At 39.3% G+C, this 23,237-nt stretch overlaps 1 protein-coding gene across 5 annotated transcripts; it reads left to right on the top strand.

Moving 5' to 3' along the window:
• Window positions 1-6,565: 6,565 nt before the first annotated feature.
• Window positions 6,566-23,019, top strand: LOC130425870 (uncharacterized). 5 transcript variants are annotated; one of them, XM_056752291.1, is made up of 18 exons: window positions 6,566-6,810; window positions 6,861-7,653; window positions 9,357-9,726; window positions 9,981-11,750; window positions 12,007-12,420; window positions 12,621-13,043; window positions 13,678-14,103; window positions 17,152-17,577; window positions 17,770-18,186; window positions 18,335-18,760; window positions 19,083-19,340; window positions 19,429-19,677; window positions 19,761-20,003; window positions 20,125-20,382; window positions 20,459-20,770; window positions 20,856-21,104; window positions 21,191-21,274; window positions 21,491-23,019. In XM_056752291.1, exons 4-18 carry the CDS (start codon window positions 11,101-11,103, stop codon window positions 21,555-21,557), a joined length of 4,902 nt encoding a protein of 1,633 aa, XP_056608269.1. In that variant the 5' UTR covers window positions 6,566-6,810; window positions 6,861-7,653; window positions 9,357-9,726; window positions 9,981-11,100; the 3' UTR covers window positions 21,558-23,019. The 5 variants fall into 5 exon arrangements, with proteins under 5 accessions (XP_056608269.1, XP_056608267.1, XP_056608268.1 ...); XM_056752289.1 differs by having other exon boundaries at window positions 6,568-7,356; window positions 7,507-7,653; XM_056752290.1 differs by having other exon boundaries at window positions 6,569-7,237; window positions 7,507-7,653.
• Window positions 23,020-23,237: the final 218 nt, after the last annotated feature.

Here is a 23,237-nt window from a genome sequence, read left to right as displayed (position 1 = left end):
AGCTGCACAGCATTGCGTCACCTCAGCTAAACTCTGGTGACACACACAGCCCCCAGCGCGCACCACAGCGCGGACCACAGAGCAGAAGTGAGAACAAAAATGACTCTCGTTCTTATCCAACACAGTGGCAACCCAACCAAGCCTAGAGTTGCCCACAGAGTGACGTCAGTTCTGATCTATGTATGATGACTCTCACATTCGCTAATGACGGTGAAGACCTGCCTTATTTTACTCTTTTAGTAAATGGGCAGCCTCAAACATTTCTGCTTGATACAGGTGCGGATGCATCATCAATGACATCAAATAGTTATGAGGGTCCTTTAACTAATCAAATTATTCACTCTGTGGGAATTTCAGGAACTGACATTGCTTGTGCTATGACACCTCCAATTGAGGTTAAAGCACAGGGCATTAAAACATTTTTTCACAAATTCACGATTATTCCAGGTGCTCCATTAAACCTTTTGGGTCGCGATATGATGCATAAATTAGGCATGGATATTAAGTTTACTGATCACAAGGTTGTTTTTTCTTTTCTGTCTAGTCTACAGGCATCCGTCGATCCTTTGCCGACAGGTGGACAGCCTAGCAGTATACAAGCACCTGTCTCCGGTGACAGCATGCCTACACGGGTAGACTCCATGATTAACCCCTTGTTATGGTCTCAGTTCAAGGATGACACTGGTTTCATTGACATGGAACCTTACAGGGCTAAAATGAAAACTAACAAGCCTGTCTACATTAAACAATACCCTTTGTCTAAAGATAAGGAACTAGGTATTACTCCTTTGATTGAAAATTTTGTCCAGCAGGGTGTCCTCGAACCAACACACTCACCATACAACACACCAATTAATCCTGTAGTAAAGGCTGATGGGAAAACTTGGAGATTGACTCAAGATTTAAGAGCAGTAAATCAGTTAATCATACCACTCGCACCAATTGTGCCTGATGTTTTGACTGTTATGAATTCTGTGCCATACTCACATAAGTATTTCACAGTAATTGATTTGTGTGCAGCATTTTTCTCCGTGCCTGTACACCCAGACACTCAGCCTTTGTTAGCATTTACATTTAAGGGACAGCAGTATACGTGGAAACGCCTTGCACAGGGATATGCTGACTCCCCAGCTGTTTTCTCTGCAGCAGTGCACAGAACTCTGGCCAAAATGACTGATATACCATCATCAGTTTGTGTTCTTCAATTTGCAGATGACATCCTCGTGTCGGGGGAGACGGAGGAGGACTGTGAAAAAGCATCTATCATTGTTTGCAATGTTCTTGCAGAAACAGGTTTCAAAGCTTCAAAAGACAAACTGCAATGGGTCAAAACAAAAGTGATCTATTTGGGACATGTGCTGATGCAGGGCCTTAGAGCTATTTCCACAGACAGGGTCCAGCTCATCAGAAAGGTTAAGTCCCCACGAACAGTGCAGCAGCTTCAAAGCTTTCTGGGACTGATTAACTATTGTAGGCAGTGGATACCTGACTGTGCTATTAAAGATAGGCATCTAAGGGGCCTGATCAATCACAAAGCTCCGCCTAGCACACCATTGGAGTGGACTGCGGAAGCAGACGAACATTTCAATGCTTTAAAAACAGCCATCACAACCGCACCTGCACTGGGCCTGCCAGACTACACCAAGACTTTCCATTTGCACGTCAGGGAAACGGTAGGGGCGGCCTTGGGTGTCCTTTTGCAACAGCATGGTTCCACATATAGACCAGTTGCATATCTGTCTAAAAGGTTAGATAACATAGTCACAGGTATGCCCGCATGTCTTCGTGCGGTAGCAGCAGCTGCTCTTGATTGTGCAGATGGCTGAGAAAACGGTGCTGTCACACCCTTTAACGTTGTATGCATCCCATCAGGTAGGCGCAATTTTACACAACATGCAAACGCAACACATGACAGCGCAACGACGCTCTGGTTATGAGGCTACTTTGCTAGCGACAAAAAATCTTAACATACAACCAACAGCAAGCATTAATCCTGCTTTGCTGAGCATTCTGGGTATGGTAGACATGGCAGATTTTAATGTTGAACATGATTGCATCTTTGAACTGACCACCTCTTATTCTTCTAGGGTCGATCTGTTGGATACGCCCCTAGAGGGGGGAGAACATATTTATGTTGATGGGTCTTGTTCAAAGCCCTCGGACCGTGTCTACCTCTGTGGCTATGCTGTGGTTTCAGATTCAGGAGAGGTAAAGGAAGCTTTTGCTCTAGACTACAATTCGGCACAAGCAGCAGAGTTGATAGCATTAATACGGGCCTGTGAGCTGATGACAGGGAAGAGAGTAACAATTTACACAGACTCAAAATATGCCTGGAGTGTTCTTCACCACTACGCAAAAATGTGGGAAGTAAGAAAGTTCACAACTTCTGATGGTAAGCCAGTAGCACATGCAAATCTGATAGGACAGCTAACTGAGGCAGTTAAGCTCCCTCTCGAAGTGGCCATTGTGAAAGTTAGAGGTCATTCTTCAGGGGACGATGAACAAGCATTAGGCAACAGAAGGGCTGATGAAGCCGCAAAGGCAGCAGCCCAAGCTCAGATTAAATCACCATTTCATCCTAAAGAGGAAACACAGGTAGCAATGACAGTGCACATAACGAATGTACCTGACATTGACATCAAAATTCTACAAAGTCAACCAACACAGGGAGACTTAGAGCATTGGAGCAAAAATACTTGTGCTCCTGACAAGGAAGGGATCATAAGAGATGAACAGGGTAGAATAGCATTGCCAAAATTAGGATTAATTATCCTAATAAGACACTACCATGGTTTATCTCACACCAGTTGTGCAAAAGTAGTTCAAGCAATTAATCGATTGTACTGCATTGCTGATGTCCATAAGACAGCAAAACTTATTTTGGATGCATGTTTAACATGTGCTCAGGTGAATCCACACAAATCAGCTAAACACGATGCACTGACACATCCGGAAGCACCTTTTCAACACCTACAAATTGATTTTACACACATGCCGCCAATAGGTAATTTGAAATATCTGTTGGTAATTGTTAATTGGATACACGCTTCAAGACTGAAGTTGTGTCTACAGGAGAGCAGGCAAGCTCCAATTTAAAATAGAATCTCACAAGGGGATTCACCTTACTGCACCTAAGGGTGGGAGAAAGCACTGACTAAGCTGAGGAAAGAACTACCTTTCGTGAGGTGGGGCCCACCCAAAGCAAGAACATAGAAGGCCCATTGAGCCAACAGTGCTGACTCCATAGGTTCCCCTAAAGTGCACTAAGGGCCAAATTCAATACTCTTTAAATTCTAAAGAAGGGAAAAATTGTTATCCTTTAGTACAAAAGTTTCTATGGATTTCTTCAATACTGATACTTATACCCCGTGCACAATTACTGAAGCCCATCTTGAGTTTGACGAGGATATTCTCAGATCAGTAGAATCGACCTTATTGTGCGCCCCTACCCCATCTAGAGTAGTGTTGCAGCGTCCTATGCCAGGCAGACTGATTCTGTATGCTTTCATACTAGAGAGGGGAGAACTAATTGTAAGCAAGAAAGACGTCCCAGCGCCACAATAATGTATCCTCACAGGCCATGGCACCCATTTAGGCAGCCAGGTATGTGCGGAATGCGAGGAACAACGATTATTCTCATCCTACTAAGTGTAATAATCACCGGTATAATTCTAAACCAAGAAGTAAATTTTTATAGAGAAGGAAATGAAACTGTTAACACTCTGCCAAAACGGGAAGTGGAAGAAAGCTTCCCTGATGATAGTCCGCTTGACCTCACTTTTAAAGCAGGCAGCAGCGCAAATTTTCTTTGTGACCCAATATCTTCAGTCATGAAGGGGTCTCTAACACAGAAGCAGTTAGAGAACAATATGGGGAAAGTCTGTATATCTTCAAGGAACCTTGTGGGTGGGCACAGGTAACTGCGTATCATGGCCCTGAAGCCACAGGCACCGACCCCAGATTTGGGATACAGATTGTAGAGTTGAAACATAGAGCAATGTGGGGAGGAAAACGCTGTATCTATTGCGATGAGAGAAGAATTATTCCTGACCATTTCCTTATTTCACTCCTGGGGAGAGCTCAAAAGGACAGTTATGCATGGGTAATGAATGTCACCATAACTGATGTTACATTTCAGGATGAAGGAACATACTATTGTGTATGGGCCCTAGCGGGTAGAGACGGATATCAGGAAGTTCGGATAAAAATAGAACAACCAAAAATGCATGAAGTCAAAGAGATAATACAGGAACTAAGTGCACGCCAGATACAAAACTGCCCAGAGAAGCAGGGAGAAGCCTCACAAGATATTGATTTTTTCATGAGTTCTAATCTCAATCAGGAAACAAAGGAAGTAAGAGTTGCAAAAGCTAAATGTGGTGGCAACTATGCATGTGCCCTAGCCTTATTGCAGAGAGGAGTAGTAGCAGATGAGGTTATAGGAGACTGCTGGGTGTGTCTACAGCTCCACTCAATGTGGAAAACACAAGAGCTTACGGCAGACATGCTGTTAGATGACAACGGTAACTGTGAAATGCCAAAACAGATGTCTTTGATTGTACAAATGGCTCTGAATATTAGAGAAGAAAGAATACCAACATCCATAATTCGAGACTATAACTGTTCGTATTCAGGAGCACCTTTTCAAGGCCCTGCATACAGGTACACGCCCACCCTGCAGAACTATGTGTTTGTTCCAAGTCAGGCAAGCATAGAGTAGGAACGTCTGATTGTAAAAACACAATTATTCTTGATCAAACAAAAAGCGGAATTCATAATTGCACCGTCAACTATCACAACAAAACTGCTGAGGGATTCGAATGTCCATTCACACACTTAGACAGTGCACCTGGAATGGTGTGGGTTTGTGGTGAAACGGCATATTACCATCTAGACTCAGGACAGTGGAAAGGTTGTTGTTATGCTGCTATCTTGTCTACAGGGACTAGCATAATAGAAAAGGAGAAGCATAGAATTTCGGCCACATCTCTGAAAAGACAGAAAAGGGAAGCGACAATGCCAAAATATTATGCAGGCCATTTAACTACAGATCCATGGACTACTCCTTGGGAGAATGTCGGTTGGTCAATCGCTGGGCTCGTAACAGGAACAGGAACTACCGTCGCACTGAACAAAATTAATGGTTTGGCATGGCAAGTACTCTCTCTGGAAAACCACACAGCACAGGCTTTAAGTTTAATCTCCAGCCAACTGAAGAAAATGAGAGTAGCTGTGGTGCAACACAGACTTGCTTTGGATATATTAACAGCAGAGAAAGGAGGAGTGTGCAAAATGTTAGGAGTATCTTGTTGTTTATCAATTCCAGATTATTCAGATAACATCACTGACGTTGTGAAGCACATGAGAGACTCAATCCGTGAACCAAAACCGGTAGATGCAACATGGTTCCATTGGTTAGATAGCCTAACAGGGGGATGGGGACATTGGATAACCAGTACGGTAATTCCCATTGTTGTTAGTGTATTGGCCCTGTTACTATTGTTGCCATGTATGTTGCAGAGTGTGCTTGGATGTGCTAAAAGATCTGTTGCTTCCTTTGACAATCAAGGAACTTACCAAATGATGGTAGCAAGACGAACCACTGAGGGGTACCAAACTTTAGTGATTAGGCAACAACCTGAAGGTTACAGCTCGGAAGAACAAAGTCGAGTTTGGGGATCCACATTTGATAACCTCAGTGATACTGATGATGATGAGAACGATTATGTTCACACATACGAGTTAGAACCGCAATTGCCACGGTTAGAACCACAATTGCCACTGGTAGATCAAGCGCAAGAAGGGCTCCCAGAACCGGACGAAAGAGAAATGCCGGTATTGTATCGAGAGGATATTTTCCAAAATGACGACGAATCGGATAACTCTATTAATTATGACGAATCGGTAATTGATCTTGGAACATTCGATGAGGAGGATCAAATATAGTCGCGTTTATGTTTTCGTCTTTGTTGAACGATCTTTTGTTTAGTTATATTTTCATTATGGGGCGGTCTGATTGATTGTTCGACATAATGATGTAGTCTCATAACAGCTTGCAAACCAGAAAACCAAACAAAAATACGCAATAGCAATATATTTTACTATTAAAGACTTGTATCACATTTTAAAGATTTGTATTAACAAATTTCTATGATTTCTGTACTAACACATTTTTGATATAACCTATGTTTTGTTTTGAAGAGGACATAGGCCGGATTGTAAGACCGTTGGTCTTAAAGTGGCCATTGTGAGAAAGTGGATTTCGGCCTTGTCCCACACGTAACCTGAGATGACTATATGCTTTGTTTTAATACATCTGTTCTGTCTCATGATCAACATTACCCAGGAGATGTCTGGACCGGACTGGATGACAGGAATCCGGTCACCATGTCCCTAAATGTTCTGGATGATGGAGAACAGGGAACTAAAATATATGCTGTCTTAGCAAATAATGTGAATCCGAGGTCTGGTGATTTTCCATGACCGAATGATACTTCCTGTTATTGACATATAAATATTACCCCATATGACAATAAAAAATAGGACAATGATTGAACTGCACTTTGTGTGTCTCTGTCAATTCTTGTTCTCCGGGATCCTGAAGGAGTTTTTTTTTTTAATACATGTTATTATGTTTTTATCTTTACTCTTTATTATTATAGTTTGATTAACATAATGTGTGTGCCTTAATGAATTGAAGGGTTTTTATTAAATCTTACAGCATAAATATGTACACTAACAATGTTTGATATATGTCTCATGTAACCAAGGGTAAAATCTAAGCCGGTATATTAGAGTGCAGGACACGAGGTTCAACAGGATACAAGAATGTGTGGGGGTAGCAGCTGATAAAGCACGAGGTTCAACAGGATACCAGAATGTGTGTGAGAAACAGCTGATACGGCCTTGGGGCTGGGAGGAAGAGATATGAGAAAGTTGGATGTAGTGTGATGTTTTTCAGAGTTCTAAGAAAGCAGCCGTTTGGAGGAGATCACTCGACGTTGCGTCACTGAATGATTGGATAAGAAAGAGGTCCATCAAACTCAACCCAGCCTTACCATAGGCCCAGGACGAGAAGCAAGCCTCAAGACACACCTCACACATACACACATAAATATGTAAACACAACAGGAAACGGCGCGGTTCTTGATTATACTCTGTGCGGAGAGTGAGTGAGCAGGACAGCCCAGATCTGTGAATCAAACCAATAATCTTCTATTATTGTACCAAATGTCCAGTAAGACCAATTTTTGATCGCGCAGGACATCTTATGTCCTTCAATCCCGAAACTCTGAAGATTCAATCGACTGAGACAAGACTCTTCAACTTATTCAAACATTAGATTTTTAGGGGACAGTAAGACTGAATTATAAGTAATTGATTTAGAATCTTACAGTCAGAGGACGTTTCTTTTTTTGCTGAGTTTAGGAGTAATGTGGCAAAAACGTGAACAAAATAACGGGTGTAAAATGTTAAAGAATGTGATGTTTTCTCCGTCTTTGACAGGTGTGTTGTTGTTTCCCCGCCCCATCGTCCAGCCTACACTCTGGTGCTACTCAACACAACTGCTCACCTGAACAGTGAACACATATCTGTATTCTTGTGGAAGCGAACCTCGCGACGATCGTCAAACATGAGGCTTCAAAATTGACAGTAAGTCCGGAAAATGTACACACTGTGGTATTTTGCTTAAGTGTGCCTGCGCTGAACCCGACAAAAATAAAACTTCAATCGAATTTCCTTGTCAGCAGTCCGTATGTGACTGGATAAGAACTTATGATATAATAGGGTGACCATATTTCAGCTTTCAGAAAAGAGGACAGTCAGTGGGGGCAGGAGGCAGATGGACACCCACAGCGGGTGGAAAGATCGGGATGGGTGTAAATACTTGACAAATGCTTTAACAACCATGCAACTGTTACTGAACATTAATACATAAAGTAATACATCCTTTCCATTAAACTTTTGGCCTTCAGCAATAGAATAAAAACAAACAAATAAAAAAGTTAGCATTTAAATGACAACTTTTAAAAAAAAAAACACTGTCTTTTCAAGGCCATAGGTTAAATTAAAAATCACTTGCCATTAAAAAAAATAGGCATCGTTAACGCTATTCAGATTTTATGTGCCACCCACTGAAAAGCAAGCTGCTTCTTTCGCTATTGGTTGTTGCCGTTGTGCTTGTCGCTACCCGATCCGTCCCGGGAACACGATTTGTTCCGTGCATGCGCGAAAGTGCGCCTACCTCCGGCCGAAATTACGGCAGTTTAAAAAAAAAGTAGTTTGACACAACCGGAACCATACAAACCATACCGAAAATTATTTATGTATAAACTCTTATTTAAAATTGCATTTCACATCAGAACCCATTAAACAAATAACAATTTGTTATGGTTTGGAGAAATATACTGAACGAGGGATAGGCTACACTGCCCTTTTAAGAGCGGAAAATAGTCTTTCTTAAATTAATTAATTTTCTTTACTTTTTATTTTATTTATTAATACCAGCGAAACAACAATATAAAAAAGTCAGAAGTGAGAAATATTTTTTATTTAAAACATTTTATTTGTTTTATGTCGTTTGATGTTCAGTAAAGTTATAAACAAATATTTAAGGTATGGAACAAGATGTGTCAAACTACCGTAAATGGTTTCGGCCGGAAGTAGACGTACTTTCGCGCATGCGCGGAACAAATCGTGTTTGTTTCTGAGACGGATCGGATTACGACAGTGATTACGACAGTGCTGAGGGAATGAGATGGACTTTGTTTACGTACTTGCGTGCATATGTGCTTGTGCTTAAGTACGTAAATTACCGACCAATGGTGGCGAGAAAGAAGTGGTTGCTTTGCAAAATCTATAATACGCATGCAATGAATGACGACTTTAGAACGCAAAACCCGAATCCCGGATATTTTAGGAAATTTAGAAATCTCGTACGGACGCAGTTTTTTTGTCGCAAAAATAGGACATGTCCGGGAAAAAGAGGACGTATGGTCACCCTATGATATAAGTGCCACATAGGTGAGTCTTACGTGATATGTTGTTGCAGTGTTTGCTGACATTCACTGCAGTAAGAAAATGAGGTCGTTTACATTGCAAATGAACCTGCAGGTAATTAGAATGACTGTCACGCGCTTGCCATGAAAACTGCACCTCGTTATTTAACGAATTTTTTTGCGTGACGACAGCTGTGAGATTTATTTTAGTCACACTGTAATCGTTAAATGTAATGGCAAACAAACGCAAAACGTTATTGTTGCGTTTTATGTATGTTAAAGATGTTCACATTCATTTGGTGATGTTGATTCTTGTTTCTTTCTCTGTAGTATTGTATAATATACTTTTCTTTGCAGGTTTAAGACTCCAGTAACGTTACTGTCTGGGCCTTCAAAATGGCCCATAACCAGCAGTCCGCTGCTGTCTACCTCAGAAAGACCTTTGGGAACCTGGTGTCTCAAATGCAAAACTTTCCAGTCATTGTTGAGAATCTTTATCAGCGGAGGGTTTTTAATGACCATGATGTGAAGGCTGTCAAAGCGAAGTGGAGAGAGCAGGATAAAGCCAGATATATATTAAATCGAGTCATTAATGAAGGGGAATGGGCCAGTTATGAGTTACTCAAGATTTTGGATTTCACTTGGAAGAAGACATTACGCCCTACTTTACACAAATGGATCAAACGTTACTCCTTCGGGGAAGACTCGGAGGCCAACTATTCGTTAGGTAAGTAGTTTTAATAACACCCAAGCTTGGGGCTGAAAACAAGCAAATAGTATGGTAGGTAAATGGTGAATCTCTCTGTAACTGTAATGTGCTTTAATTCTTCTAAAACCTGTTTTTTTTTTTTGGTGTGACTGCCGTGTTTCTGGTTTAGAGTGCGAGTTTCTTGTGAAGTCATATGAAAGCTTAAATGAATGAATTTTCAATTAAAAATGTTTTGTCTAAACTAGATTTTTATCACATTATTGCAATTTTAGTCACAAAGACCTGTAAAGACTTCCAGACACAGCTTAAGATGAAAGCAAAAAGTATCCTGGAGAACCAGAGGGAAGATAGGAGTAAATATTTGCTTCAGAAACAGCAAGAACATTTCCATTTCATACCTCTTGCCTCAGAAAAGGAAACTGTGAAAGGGGAGCAATCTTATACTTCAGAAGAGGAGTATGTGGAAATGGAGGAAGACACATATTACTACTCTTCAAATGAGTATGTGGAAATGGAGGATTATACATATTACTCCTCTACACCTTTTTCTTTAATGAATTATTATGGGATAGAAACCACACAATATGAAATGAAAAACAAAACACCAAGATTCAAAAAGCTGGGATCTTACATTCCTAACAAGGAAGAAACAGTTTCACCTGAAGATTTACTAACAATGCAGAACAAGAACATCCTGCTGGTTGGCAAACCTGGAATTGGAAAAACCACAATTGCCCAGCAAATGTTGCGTCTATGGATGGAAAAAAACGTCACAAAACCAGACTTCATGTTTTATTTTGATGAAACTATTGTCTCCCAAAGTTCCAACCTGATGAATCTTGAATCTCTTTTGTTTGATGTGTATGTAAATGTAAAAGAAGAAGAGCAACAAGAGGTGCTTCAAAATATGAAAGACAATGCTGAGGATGTGGTTTTCATATTAGATGGTGTCACACGTCTGCCAGAAGATTCTGTCTTGAAGAAGATCATGAACCATGATGTGCTACGTAAGGCGAAAGTCATAATAACATGCAGAACAGAGATGGAAAAAGATTCTCTTTTCTCAGATTGGCCCACAAAGAAAGTGTATGTTCAAGGATTCATTGAAGAGTCCATCAGAACTTACTATCAGATGATGTTGGGTCACAATCCTGATCTTCTGAATGTGGTGTTGAACAATCAAGAGCTGTTCAGTCTCAGCTATGTGCCAATGTATGCGTTCATGATTGCAAATATGATTCTTCTCAAAGACGACACAGTGCTCAACAATCCACACACAGTCACAAACATGAACATCCACATTTTCTTTCATGCTTTGATGAAATATGGGGATAAAAACCTTTTGGAAATGATGAATATTTGAAAGAGATCAAAGATCAGCTTGATCCCTTAATGAAAAACGCATTCAGTGCAACTGAGCAGAAAAGCCTAAACCTTCCAGAGATCAGGACTGATGAAATAAATATTTGTCATGCTTTTCTGAAAATTATCCCAATAAGAGACAGTCTGACGTCTGAATCCAAATACTGTGCATTTCTCCACAACACAATGCAGGAATTCTTCTCAGCTCTGTGGCTTGTTGAGAATCCATATGAAATTGAGAAAGTCCTGAAACTGTGTAAGACTGAAGAGAATCAACACATGAGACAGGTTCTGCTTTTCCTGTGTGGACTTCTGGGAGAACATAACAACAAACTCCTCAAGTGTCTCTTCTCAGAGGATCAGATGAAGAAAACATCAGAATGCTTCATTGAGAAACTTTTGGACACTTTCCTCAAACCTCAGAGTGACTGTGAAGACATTGATCTTCTCTATGTGTGTCAGTGCTTGTATGAGCTTCAGTCATCTAACGCTTGCTTGATGTTTCTGGAGAAGATGAAGCATCAGCTGGACATTGATGTGAATCTGGACCCTCATCAGAGTTGTGCTTTGTCTTATGTGATCAGTCAATCCAGAGATAAAGAAGTTCATCTGAATTTAGAGAACTGCACTGTATCTGACACAGGAATGATCATGATTCTCTCCTGTTCACCACAGATCAGGTAAAGCAGAAAAAAATGATTATGTTAGAATTACCATCATTAATGAAACATTTTAAATATTTCTCAAATATATTTATTATTCAGAATTTTTATGCAAGCTCTATCTTTTTTGTTTAGCTTTACATCATATCGTATAAAAGCCATTTGTTAGTTAATCAAAATGATTTGACATTCACAAAAATAAGACCTTTGATTTAAATCTCACTTACAGATCTTTAAATAGTGAATACTAAAGTTGTTTTTATTTCTGTTACAGATTGAAACCTTGCAATGCTGCTTTCAATCAAATCAAAGTCTTACTACAATTCATTCATAAAGTTTCTGTTAATAAAACATCTCTGGAGGATGAGAGGATGATGAGATCACACTGCTGTTGCAACTCTTTACAAAATAACACCCCAGAACTGGGTGATGCCCTGCTGGATCTTTGCTCGCATGTTAAGGACTATGAGACTCAAACAGGCAGGAGTTTACTTCCAGCATTACAGTCAATTTTCCAGTCTTCACCTGAAGTCTGGTCCATAGATCTCTCAAAGAGAAAGACCTTCATCCTCCTGGAAGTGTTGAAGCTCCAAACAGAGAAGAAACCAGTAGAGCTGAGTGGATGGACAGATGAAGAGAGTGAAGTGATGAGTTTCCTTCAGTGTCTGCCCTTCATCTCACAACTGGGGTAAGATAATGTTTTTTGTTGCCAAGAGTGTTTTAATAAAGGAATACCAGTTTTATTATACATTCTCTTGGGTTGTATGAACGTTGGGACGTTTTATCTTCTCAAAGTGTGCGTGTGTCTGTTTCTTTGTTTAACATATATTTTATTGGCAAGTTATTATGCTGCATTTCGGTGTGATGTTTTTTTTTAAATTTTATCAGGTTCAGATGTTCAGATGAAAACACTGAAACCTCTGCCGTGCAGTTCCTGCGGAGTCTCATGGTGGCAGCAGAAAGCGAGACGTCTACGACCATTTCATCTTTGTGCAGTTATAAAACGTTCCCTTTCCAATCCTCAGGAAAAGTATTGAAGGAGATTCAGTGCAATTTTCTGCTGGATCTTTACTCGCATGTGAAGGACTGTGAGACTCAAACAGGCAGGATTTTAATTCCAGCATTACAGTCAGTTTATCAGACAGCACCTGATGTCTGGTCCATAGATCTCTCAAAGAGAAAGACCTCCATCCTCCTGGAAGTGTTGAAGCTCCAAACAGAGAAGAAACCAGTAGAGCTGAGAGGATGGACAGATGAAGAGAGTGAAGTGATGAGTTTCCTTAAGTGTCTGCCCTACATCTCACAACTGAGGTATTATAATTTTTATTTAAAATCTAAAACTTGAATGTAGGACAGCTTTACCAACAGGCATCGAAACCTGTTTGAATAAATATGCTTTTTTCGCAAATTCCATGTTGTTCTCGTAGGATTGTTTTTTCCCATTTGATTTTATGGATTCTATTTTCAATGTAATGTTTCAATCATCAAACAGCATGTTAAGGCGATTGTATTCCTAAAATGAAACAATTTAGTCAGTCTTTTAAAATATATATTTTTAAATCTAGTTAATGTACTGCAAGATCCAATTAATATACAAAGTTAATTTACTGCAAAATGTTTCTTTTTTATCACTCATTATTGTGTGATTGAAGTTTGTTTTATATGTTCGAAAAAAACTTTCAGAAACCTGTATGATTGATGGGGGAATGTATCGAGCACAGAAATACTACTTTATACGCCCAAGTAATATTTTGACCAGTTGACCATGTTAAACATGAGAAGACAGCACGTTTAACATTGTAAAGAAGTCAGAATGCAAGAATCACCGTTGCACGGCCGCTTTGATAAAACTGTTCTTTTTACATTTTGATAATCTCAGTGTTAAAACTGTAATTCACACATACACTGCAATAGTTACAGGTAATGTTCTTTTGTATCTCGTCAGATGTGATTTTTCCTTAACTGGTGATGTCACAAGTTTTGTGTTGGCACTCTTCATTAAAGCCGCAGAGAGTGAGACACAAACAGGAGATCAGATGCTGAAACGGTTGATATCAGTCTGCAAATACACATCTTTCCCTTATGAAGATAAAAACTGCACTGGACAGAGTGGTTTTCTGCTGGATCTTTGTTCACATGTGAAGGACTATGAGACTCAAACAGGCAGGAGTTTTCTTCCAGCATTACAGTCAGTTTATCAGACAGCACCTGATGTCTGGAGCATAGATCTCTCAAAGAGAAAGACCGCCATCCTCCTGGAAGTGTTGAAGCTCCAAACAGAGAAGAAACCAGTAGAGCTGAGAGGATGGACCGATGAAGAGAGTGAAGTGATGAGTTTCCTTCAGTGTCTGCCCTTCATCTCACAACTGAGGTACCTGAATGTTTTACATATTTTCTTGCTGGCATCTTATTATTGCTTTAAGTGGGAAAAACATCTAAAAAGTCTAGGGCCAGATTTACTAAACAGGGCAAAATAGAGCAATAGATCAATTTGGAAAACAAACAAATGCACAATATCTCATTACCATAATATAACGGAAACAATCCACTTAACGTTGTGAAAATTAGCGATGACAAATTAATGATGAAAATATTAACACTATCTCAAATGTTAGCGTATTTAAAACCTCATTTTCACCAGGCACTTAACAGTCTCTCGTCAAACTGTTTGTCGTGAGGGGGATGGCAGTACGCTGTCACTCTCACCTGCACTGAATGAATCCTACTTTCAGGTTAAATAAACCGCAATCTGTTTATCTGGTTTTTACCCCACCTGTCAAAATTTAGGTTACAGAATCTGGGAGATCCTTTCTTGCGAACGCTCGGACTTTGGGTGGGAGAGTGTGTCCGTGCAGGCCCATGTTTTTGGCGTTTACTGGGAGAGATGATGGGAAAAACTGGAGTGTAGACAGGTGTCTGTAACGCACACTATAAACAGTACAAAAAGCAACAAAAAATTATGTGTGAATTGCTCAAAAGCAAAATAAGCTTCTTAAAGAGGTTGAGCTCTTTAATCTACTAAAAACGGATTGCAAACTGACACGCGCCGCAGGTCTCCATTTCCCCATCTTGGTATATTTTTAATAGCTTATTCGGGTGACGTTAGAGCTCATCAGCGCATCACCAGCTCAGGGTTTAAAGACCTTGTGAATCAGAAGTTGTGGTTGTTTGTACATCTGTATTTTGACACATTTCCGAGTAAAATGGAATTTTGAATGAGAAAGATAGTACAAATGCTTTCGTCTTTATTTGTGATTTGACTGCATGTATATAAAAACAGTCGTTGCATTTTGAAACGTTAGTGGCAGCAGACTGACAGTTAAAGGGGAGGAGTTAACTTATGCTCCGCCAAGCGGTTGTCATGAGGTATTAAGTCCCCTTTAGGACCCCGACTTGTACATTTTTTTTTTGTGATTGTTTGGTAAGTGCTAGTGCTAGCTTTTTTCACAAGCACACGCTAACCACGTAGTTCTGTACTGTGCCAGTTGATACGTAAGCTGACTAAAACGGTAAGAACGAGATTTGTTTGATTTCACTACCTATAGTCTCATATACATTCTAGCATAGCAAGCACTTAATGTAAAATAAGTCAATCGTAATTTTAGCAAAGTTCTAGTGACATGTGTCGTAATGTAACTTTGTAAGAATTGCAATCAGGCGCTAAAAGAATACCAAAAGAGACATTCTTTCAGCCAATAGAATCACTCGGATCATAAGGGGACCAAATTCGTGGGGGAATTGGTTCATCATGACACCTGTCAAACAACGTCAGAGGACGGAACTGGATTTTCAGATTTTAATTTAAGATTATGAGGGCAGATGAATTTAAAAAAGAGAATGACCCACAATGACAAATTATTGAAAATAAATGCTGGAATATTTCACAAAAATTAGGCATTGTCATTTTTTATTTAATTGGGATTTCAAGGCATGCTTTTGTGGACGTCAAAGAGTACGTAGCATATTGTTTATAAGGTCCTACTTTGGTTTATGGAGTGTCCGACAACAAGTTTATGTATATACAATGTGTAAAAACACTATAATGTCGTAATAATAGGCAGTTGTTCGTACCTTACTTCTTGTCTGACTCTCAAATGATGCATTCCGCGATTCATTCGTCCAGGCCCCTCCTACCCGCTAGCCTTGTGTCATGTGATTGGTCAGATGGTGTACTCTGTTGTGATTGGTCAAACGCGTTCATCATTTGTCACAAATGGAAGGCCTACAATCATTACAGGATAACGCTAACATGTGGTTATATGCATTTGTCAGTGGCAAGTGACAACTCCAGTCATAAAAACTGCCAGTGTGACAACATGCATGTTGTGCTTTTGCTCATCAATGAAATAAAATATTTTATTTTCTTAAAATACTGTTAATACGTTAATAATACTATTATTTCGTCATAACTGTGCGTTGTCACGGTCACATAGAGCATTTCAGAAAGTCGACGTTATGAAAAATGATTGTAGTTTCACCCAAATATATCTATATATGTGCACGTGCGGCGAATGTGTCAAAATGCAAAGTTAATAGCAAAATGAACAAACTGTAACACCCCAGAAATAACGGTACATGCTAATGTTAGCGTTATATGCATTAGCCAAACACAGACATAAGGTACGAAAACATTTCTTGAAGTTAAGACAAAAGTCACACTAACAGGTTGGAATTCGGTGGAGCTAACAGGTCAAAATAGAGTTGGGATTCCCCCTCTTTCGAGAATAGTCGTTTCACATATCCTGCAGTGAACGCGGCAAGATTATTAAACCAATCTTTAGTGAAATGAAGCATGCACAGTACAACCCTGGGGTTATACTCCTTTTGTATCATTTGAATTTTTTTCCCGCAGACGTTCTTCCTTTGGTAGTTGAAATAAGACGGACTTAGTTTCACACCGTAGAACACAGGTTCTAGACATGATACACATGCATCGCGAACGAGCGACAGTGTTTGGGGGAGGAGAAATAAGTTTTCCTGGCAGTCTGAGCAAAGCGTAGGCGTGGACTATGTATAGTGACGTAGATACGCGGGTAAACTATTCCACGTCTCATTTGTGTCATTCAGAGGACTCCCATTTTTACAAGCAAATAACTTCGTTATTTATCCACCTTGGGACTTACAATTTGGCAGACAGCTTCGTTTCAAACACGGCAACATAACAGACTGGATGAAACGCCATTTTCACGATCTCATGTTACGTACTCTATAAATAAATCTGCAAATACCAGTACAATGACAAACGCAAACCATAGTTAATCACCTTGTGTGATTCATTTAAATATTCTCCCATGGAGTTTGCGGCTGAAGAGGAAACTTGTAAATTTGGCTCTAAAGCTGAAATAAAAAAGAGATTTTAAATTTCTCATAGTTTTGTGATGTCTTATTATTTAAGTGTTTTCTATTTATTTGAAAACAGATTTGACATTCGGAATTGTACTCAAGCAGTCCAGTGTGTTTCAAAACTCTTCATTAAAGCAGCAGAAACTGAGACACAGACAGGAGATCAGATGCTGAAACAGTTGACATCAGTCTGTTCATACACATCTTTCCCTTATGAAACTTGTGACAACGTTAAACAGAGTGATTTTCTGCTGGTTCTTTGCTCAAAGGTGAAGGACTATGAGACACAAACAGGCAGGAGTTTACTTCCAGCATTACAGTCAGTTTATATACAGTCATCACCTGATGTCTGGATCATTGATCTCTCAAAGAGAAAGACCTCCATCCTGGAAGTGTTTAAGTTCCGAAAAGAGAAGAGACAAGTGAAGCTTAAAGTATGTCCAGATGAAGAGAGTGAAGTGATGAGTTTCCTTCAGTGTCTGCCCTACATGTCAAAACTGAGGTAACTTATCTTTAATTTTAATTTTTAACCAAAATATTTTTGCTTCTGCCTAGCTTGAAATTTGAAATAATTGTATGGTAAGGCTGGAGACAAATTGTACATTATTTCCTGTATAACAGTATGTTATGTTTTTACTTCTTACGCTTATTGTAATTTTTGTACTCATTGTATTGTTTTTTCCCTGTTCTGCAGCTTTGTAAATAGTAATACTAGTAAACAATCCAAATTTCTTTTGAGACTCTTCATTAAAGCAGCAGAAACTAAGAGACTGACTGGAGAGCAGATGCAGAAACTGTTGACTTTAGTCTGGGATACCAGCTCGTTGACATATCTCAACTATGAACAGAGTGATTTTCTGCTGGATCTTTACTCGCGTGCAAAGGACTGTGAGACTCAAACAGGCAGGACTTTGATTCCAGCATTGAAGCCGTTTTTCCAAGCACTATCTGATGTCTGGATCATAGATCTCTCAGAGAGAAAGACCTCCATCCTCCTGGAAGTGTTGAAACTCCAAACAGAGAAGAAACCAGTAGAGCTGAGAGGATGGACAGATGAAGAGAGTGAAGTGATGAGATTCCTTCGGTGTCTGCCCTTCATCGCACAACTGAGGTACCTGAATGTTCACATATTTAATGGCTGCCTTCTCAGTCATTGTGTCTTACTGTATTGTAGGCATGATTCCTACACTAAACATGTAAAGCTTTAAAGAAAGTTTAATTATGTTTATATTAATTTCGATTTTTTTATTTCTAAACAGATTTGACCTTAATTCTCTCAGTCATGCAGTTCAGTGTGTTTCAAAACTCTTCATTAAAGCAGCAGAAACTGAGACTCAAACAGGAGATCAGATGCTGAAACTGTTGACTTCAGTCTGTTCATACACATCTTTCCCTAATGAAAATATTGACAGCTCTGAACAGAGTGAATTTCTGCTGGATCTTTACTCGCATGTGAAGGTTTATGAGACTCAAACAGGCAGGAGTTTACTTCCAGCATTACAGTCAGTTTATCAGTCATCACCTGATGTCTGGATCATAGATCTCTCAAAGAGAAAGACCTCCATCCTCCTGGAAGTGTTGAAGCTTCAAACAGAGAAGAAACCAGTAGAGCTGAGAGGATGGACCGATGAAGAGAGTGAAGTGATGAGTTTCCTTCAGTGTCTGCCCTACATCTCACAACTGAGGTCAGGATTGTTCACTACAGTAAATGTATTTGACTGGAATGCTGCTTATTGAGCTTATATAAATGTCCATTTTACAATAATAAGTCGAGACAGTTGGCTATTCATTTTTGAAAACATGTTCTTAACACGACAATACCTTCTGTTACATCCAAATATGTTCACAGTTAAATTACTTTAAAAAAATTGCAACCTCTTATGAAAAGGAAAAAGACAATGCAGTTATTTACATATAAGCTTCATGATTATGTGTTCATTGATTATGTTTAGTTCATGTTTATGTACGTGTATGTTTTTTATTTTAATCAGTTGTTGTGTTTTTCAGTGGTGGCGAGCGCTGTGTGTTGAGTCTTTTTAAACTGGCCGAGTTCAGACAGAATCCAGAGCTGGTGAACACACTGTTACAGGCTCTAGATTTCAACCTCAGTCTCGAGGGAATATTACCCAGCAGCACTTGCAGGTTTGTGGGCGGAGTTTTACACCAGTCAGCTGACAAACTCACTTTAACTGTGAGACCTCAGGCCATCTCTCTCAGAGGAACAAGACTTCTCTTCAGACACATCACAAACATACAAACACTCAGGTACAGGACAGAACTTTAAACAACACTGTTTAAAACTGTCACTATATATGTAGATTTTACTATTTGTATTTTGTGTATTTTTTCTCAGGCTGAGTGGTTATATGGTGGTGAGAACTGTGCGTGCTTTGAGGTCTACAAGAGTTCCTGTCAGTGTAAATGAACTCTCAGTTGATCTGAATGATAAACGGCGGTCAGACAGCGAGATGTCCAGAGTTCTGAGCAGTTTGGCTTCTCTTCTGAGACTCTGGACTGTCCAGTGTTTGAACTTGAGCGACTGCAGGATGAAGTCTCTCTCTTTGATTCTCCTTCTGTCTCAGCAGAGCCCAGTGACTCTCAGGTCTGACCATATGACAAATTGCGGTAGTGTTTATAGTAAAATAAGTAAATATTTTATTACAATAAAGTAATATGTGTTTGTAGATTGTCTAAACAGACTCTCCAGATGCTGGCTGAATGTGTGTATGAAGCTCAAGATGAGGAAATGACTTCATGCTTCCTGCAGAAAGTGGGAAGAGATTTGACTCCATGTGCCTTGAGTTGGGAAACACTTCATTATTTCCTGCAGCATGATATTTCACACATCACTGTGGACCTTAAAGAAAGTGACATGTCATTTAACATCAGAGAAATTCTGCCATTTCTGAACAGGATTCACTTTCAGCAGTAAGTAGTATGACAAATGAAGACATGACTAAAAGACTTATGAATCTAAGCTGGGGAATAACTTGTTTATACATTAACAGTGACATGTAACTGATTTGTGTGTGTGTGTGTTTGTATGTAGGATGAACTCCAGCGTGATGATGTCTTTAATGAGAGAGATCTATGAGTCCAGATCTTCAGGGTTTGTGTCCGGTCTGTTGAGTTCAGTGAAGAACTGCATTAACCTGCAGAACAGAGCGCTGGACTCTGTCCACTGTGCAGCTCTGCGCTTTATACTGCAACACTGCACTGCAGTTACACTCGACATGCTGTGGACCTCCATACCAGAGGAGGAGCTAGAGAGCTTTCTGCCTCTCCTCAGTCGTGTCTCCTGCCTCAGGTCATACCCCTATTTTTTATTTGTATATTTATGTTGATATGTTATTAAATTATATAAATCTGACATTTGTTTTCAGGGTTGACAGAGTGCTGTTACTGAGAATGCTTCACTGCAGTTCCTCTGATGTCCAGCAGGAGGCGTCAGCGGTTCTGCTCTCTGCCCTGCTGCACAAGCTGGACTTCTCCTGTTGTTCTGCAATGGACCTCACAGAAGACACCCCCACACAGACTCTACAACTGACTACTGAGGACTGTCGTGTGATGTCTACAGTCATTCAGAGAGTTTATAGAGATACACACACCCTCACACAGCTGAATCTACACGACTGTCAGATGAATACAGCTGGAATAGATCAACTCTTCACAATCTTACACTCTGTTAAACTCCAGTGAGCAAACATGAACATCTATGATTCATACACACAGAGATATAAATACAAATATAAACATATAAAACATCTCTCTCTGTTTCAGGTGTGGTAAATCAATGCTGCTTCAGTTTCTCTCTCATGTGGATGATGGGAAAGCTGAATGTCTTTCTCGGGCTCTGGGTGAAGAAGTGGATCTCAGTCAGACTCATCTGGACCTGCAGGTCTGTAGAGGACTTGCTCTAGTTCTGGAACATTCTGAAGGTCTAACAGAACTGGATCTCAGTCAGTGTCATCTAACTGATCAGAGTTTGGATGTCCTGCTGCCAAACCTCCACAAAGCACAAAACATTGAGTGAGTGAAAGACAGAGAGAAAAATAGTGAATGCTATACATTGAAATATACTCTAATATGTCATGTTTCCTCTTTTTTTTCTACAGTTTTAGTGGCAATAACATCACTGATGCTGAAGCGCAGAAAATCTACAGTATCGTCTCTCATGACAGTAACGTAAAGACAGTGAGGTGTGTGTGAGCATCATAAAATCACAATTATTTGAAGTGTGAAATATTTATGCATGAAAATATGAGTATTTTTATTTATACCAAATACAGTACATTTGCTTTCATGACAACATTCCAAGGTTTATTCTGGGATGTTTTCTAAACAATTTTGTTGATAAGGGTGATTGTGATTGTTCTTGTGGTAGCTAATATAAGCACATGTTTGTATTTTTGTAGGCTCTTCAAAAACAGAATCACATCCAGAGATCTTTTCAACAGAAACCCCCGGTTTGAGATCTGGTAGTGCCAAAAAAAATTAAATAACATGAAATAGGATTTTAAGAGATGTGATTCCTGATAAGGCTGAGGTTCTCATCAACGTGTGGGGGTTTATGGCCCACAAGGAGGCTCCAACTGACTTCCAAGGGGGCCTCAGGATGACAAATCTTTATATGGGACAAAATGAGCATTGAAATACCTTTTAAAACAACAAAAAAACTCTATAAAACAAATGTTTTTTTTTTTGTCCATTTTTATATTGAAAAAAACATTTTCTAGTTAATATCAATCTCTAAAATACTATATTGTGTAGAAATTTAGAGGTTTTGTGAGTCTAACCAGAGTTATTATAGGTTTGTTTTCAGAAGTGTTTTAATAATTTTATATTCAGTAAACTTTAGGAAAATGTAAAAGAACAGACATCAATGATGACAAATGCGTTTCATAGGCCTCACATGCTTCAGACATTTTTGTGTCAGTAACAAATTATTTCCTGCAGAGGGCAGCAGAGATTTCTGTATTTCTAGAGCTCATATACTAAGTCAGAAATGATTACTTGATCAGAAAGATGCATTGTATTAGTGGACTGAAATAGAATCACAAAATAGATGCAAGTGATAATCTTCGAACAATACTTTAGACAGAACTATAGTGAATAATTTAACGGAGAATAAGGCATGTGATAAGGATGCTTGTATTGTCCTCAGGGTTACAGACATGTCTGTGGAAACGAAGTCCTCATGGCAACAGCTGTGTTGGAACAATGGCTACAATCGTTGAAACAGTCTCGGCTCATTTTCAATAGGACGTTAAATGTGTCTGTGTGACGAGTGTCACAGTAGGACATCTGACAGTTTACAGAATATAAAGCATGAATCTATGGGAGAGGAGAGGAGAGGAGAGGAGAGGAGAGGAGAGGAGAGGAGAGGAGAGGAGAGGAGAGGAGAGGAGAGGAGAGGAGAGGAGAGGAGAAGCTGCTGAAGTGCCTTCTAAATTTATTCACAAATGTTATGCTTCAAATAAGATTTATACAGGCCAAAGTTAGTCAATGCATTAGAAGAAAGATAAGTTTTAAAGATTTACAGCGTGTAATAATAAACAAAGTAACTACTTCTTTTAAACTGAAAAATTCCAGCAACATAAGTACGATGCATGTAAATTATATTAGAAATGAAACCAGATTGAAACAAGAATGAAACAACTTGTGATTCATGCATTTCTGTGTCAGACAAATGTTTTTGCAAATTGTCCAGATGACTGTAGAAAGAAAATAATCTGTCAGAACATGTTTTATACACATTATGTGAAATTAATCGTATGTACACTGCATAATGAACTATAGTCTTTAGCCACAGAAACATCCCGACAATCACTACAGTACTGTATATGCCACAAATAAGGTAACAAATTTTTGTTTTTTAATCTTCTATCATTATGACAGCTCAAATTAATATGACTTGATTAATAAGAGCCAATATTTTTTTCTACTTTGCACAATTGACTATGAACAATATTACATTTTCAATTCACGTGGCCAAAAAATTCACAATGATTATATTTGTTGCAATACCTGTTGATTTTTTTTAAATAAAATAAATAGCCAAAATCATCTCTAATTTAGTTTTTCAGTCAATTAATCATGGCAGAGTTTTTGTGACCATTGCGTCTCTTAAGGCAAAATTTTAAATGGGTGCTGACTTACAAT

Source organism: Triplophysa dalaica, chromosome 7, assembly GCF_015846415.1.
Source record: "Triplophysa dalaica isolate WHDGS20190420 chromosome 7, ASM1584641v1, whole genome shotgun sequence".
Lineage (NCBI taxonomy): Eukaryota > Metazoa > Chordata > Actinopteri > Cypriniformes > Nemacheilidae > Triplophysa > Triplophysa dalaica.
This window is presented reverse-complemented; position numbering and strand designations above follow the sequence as displayed.

What these genes read in the sequence shown, in the direction of transcription:
- LOC130425870 (XM_056752291.1), top strand. Translation starts at nt 11,101, where the DNA reads ATGAAAAACGCATTCAGTGCAACTGAGCAGAAAAGCCTAAACCTTCCA. An exon ending in CCCTTCATCGCACAACTGAG is followed by an intron (nt 18,187 to 18,334) that starts GTACCTGAATGT and finishes ATTTCTAAACAG; the next exon opens with ATTTGACCTTAATTCTCTCA. An exon ending in CACAAAGCACAAAACATTGA is followed by an intron (nt 21,105 to 21,190) that starts GTGAGTGAAAGA and finishes TTTTTTCTACAG; the next exon opens with TTTTAGTGGCAATAACATCA.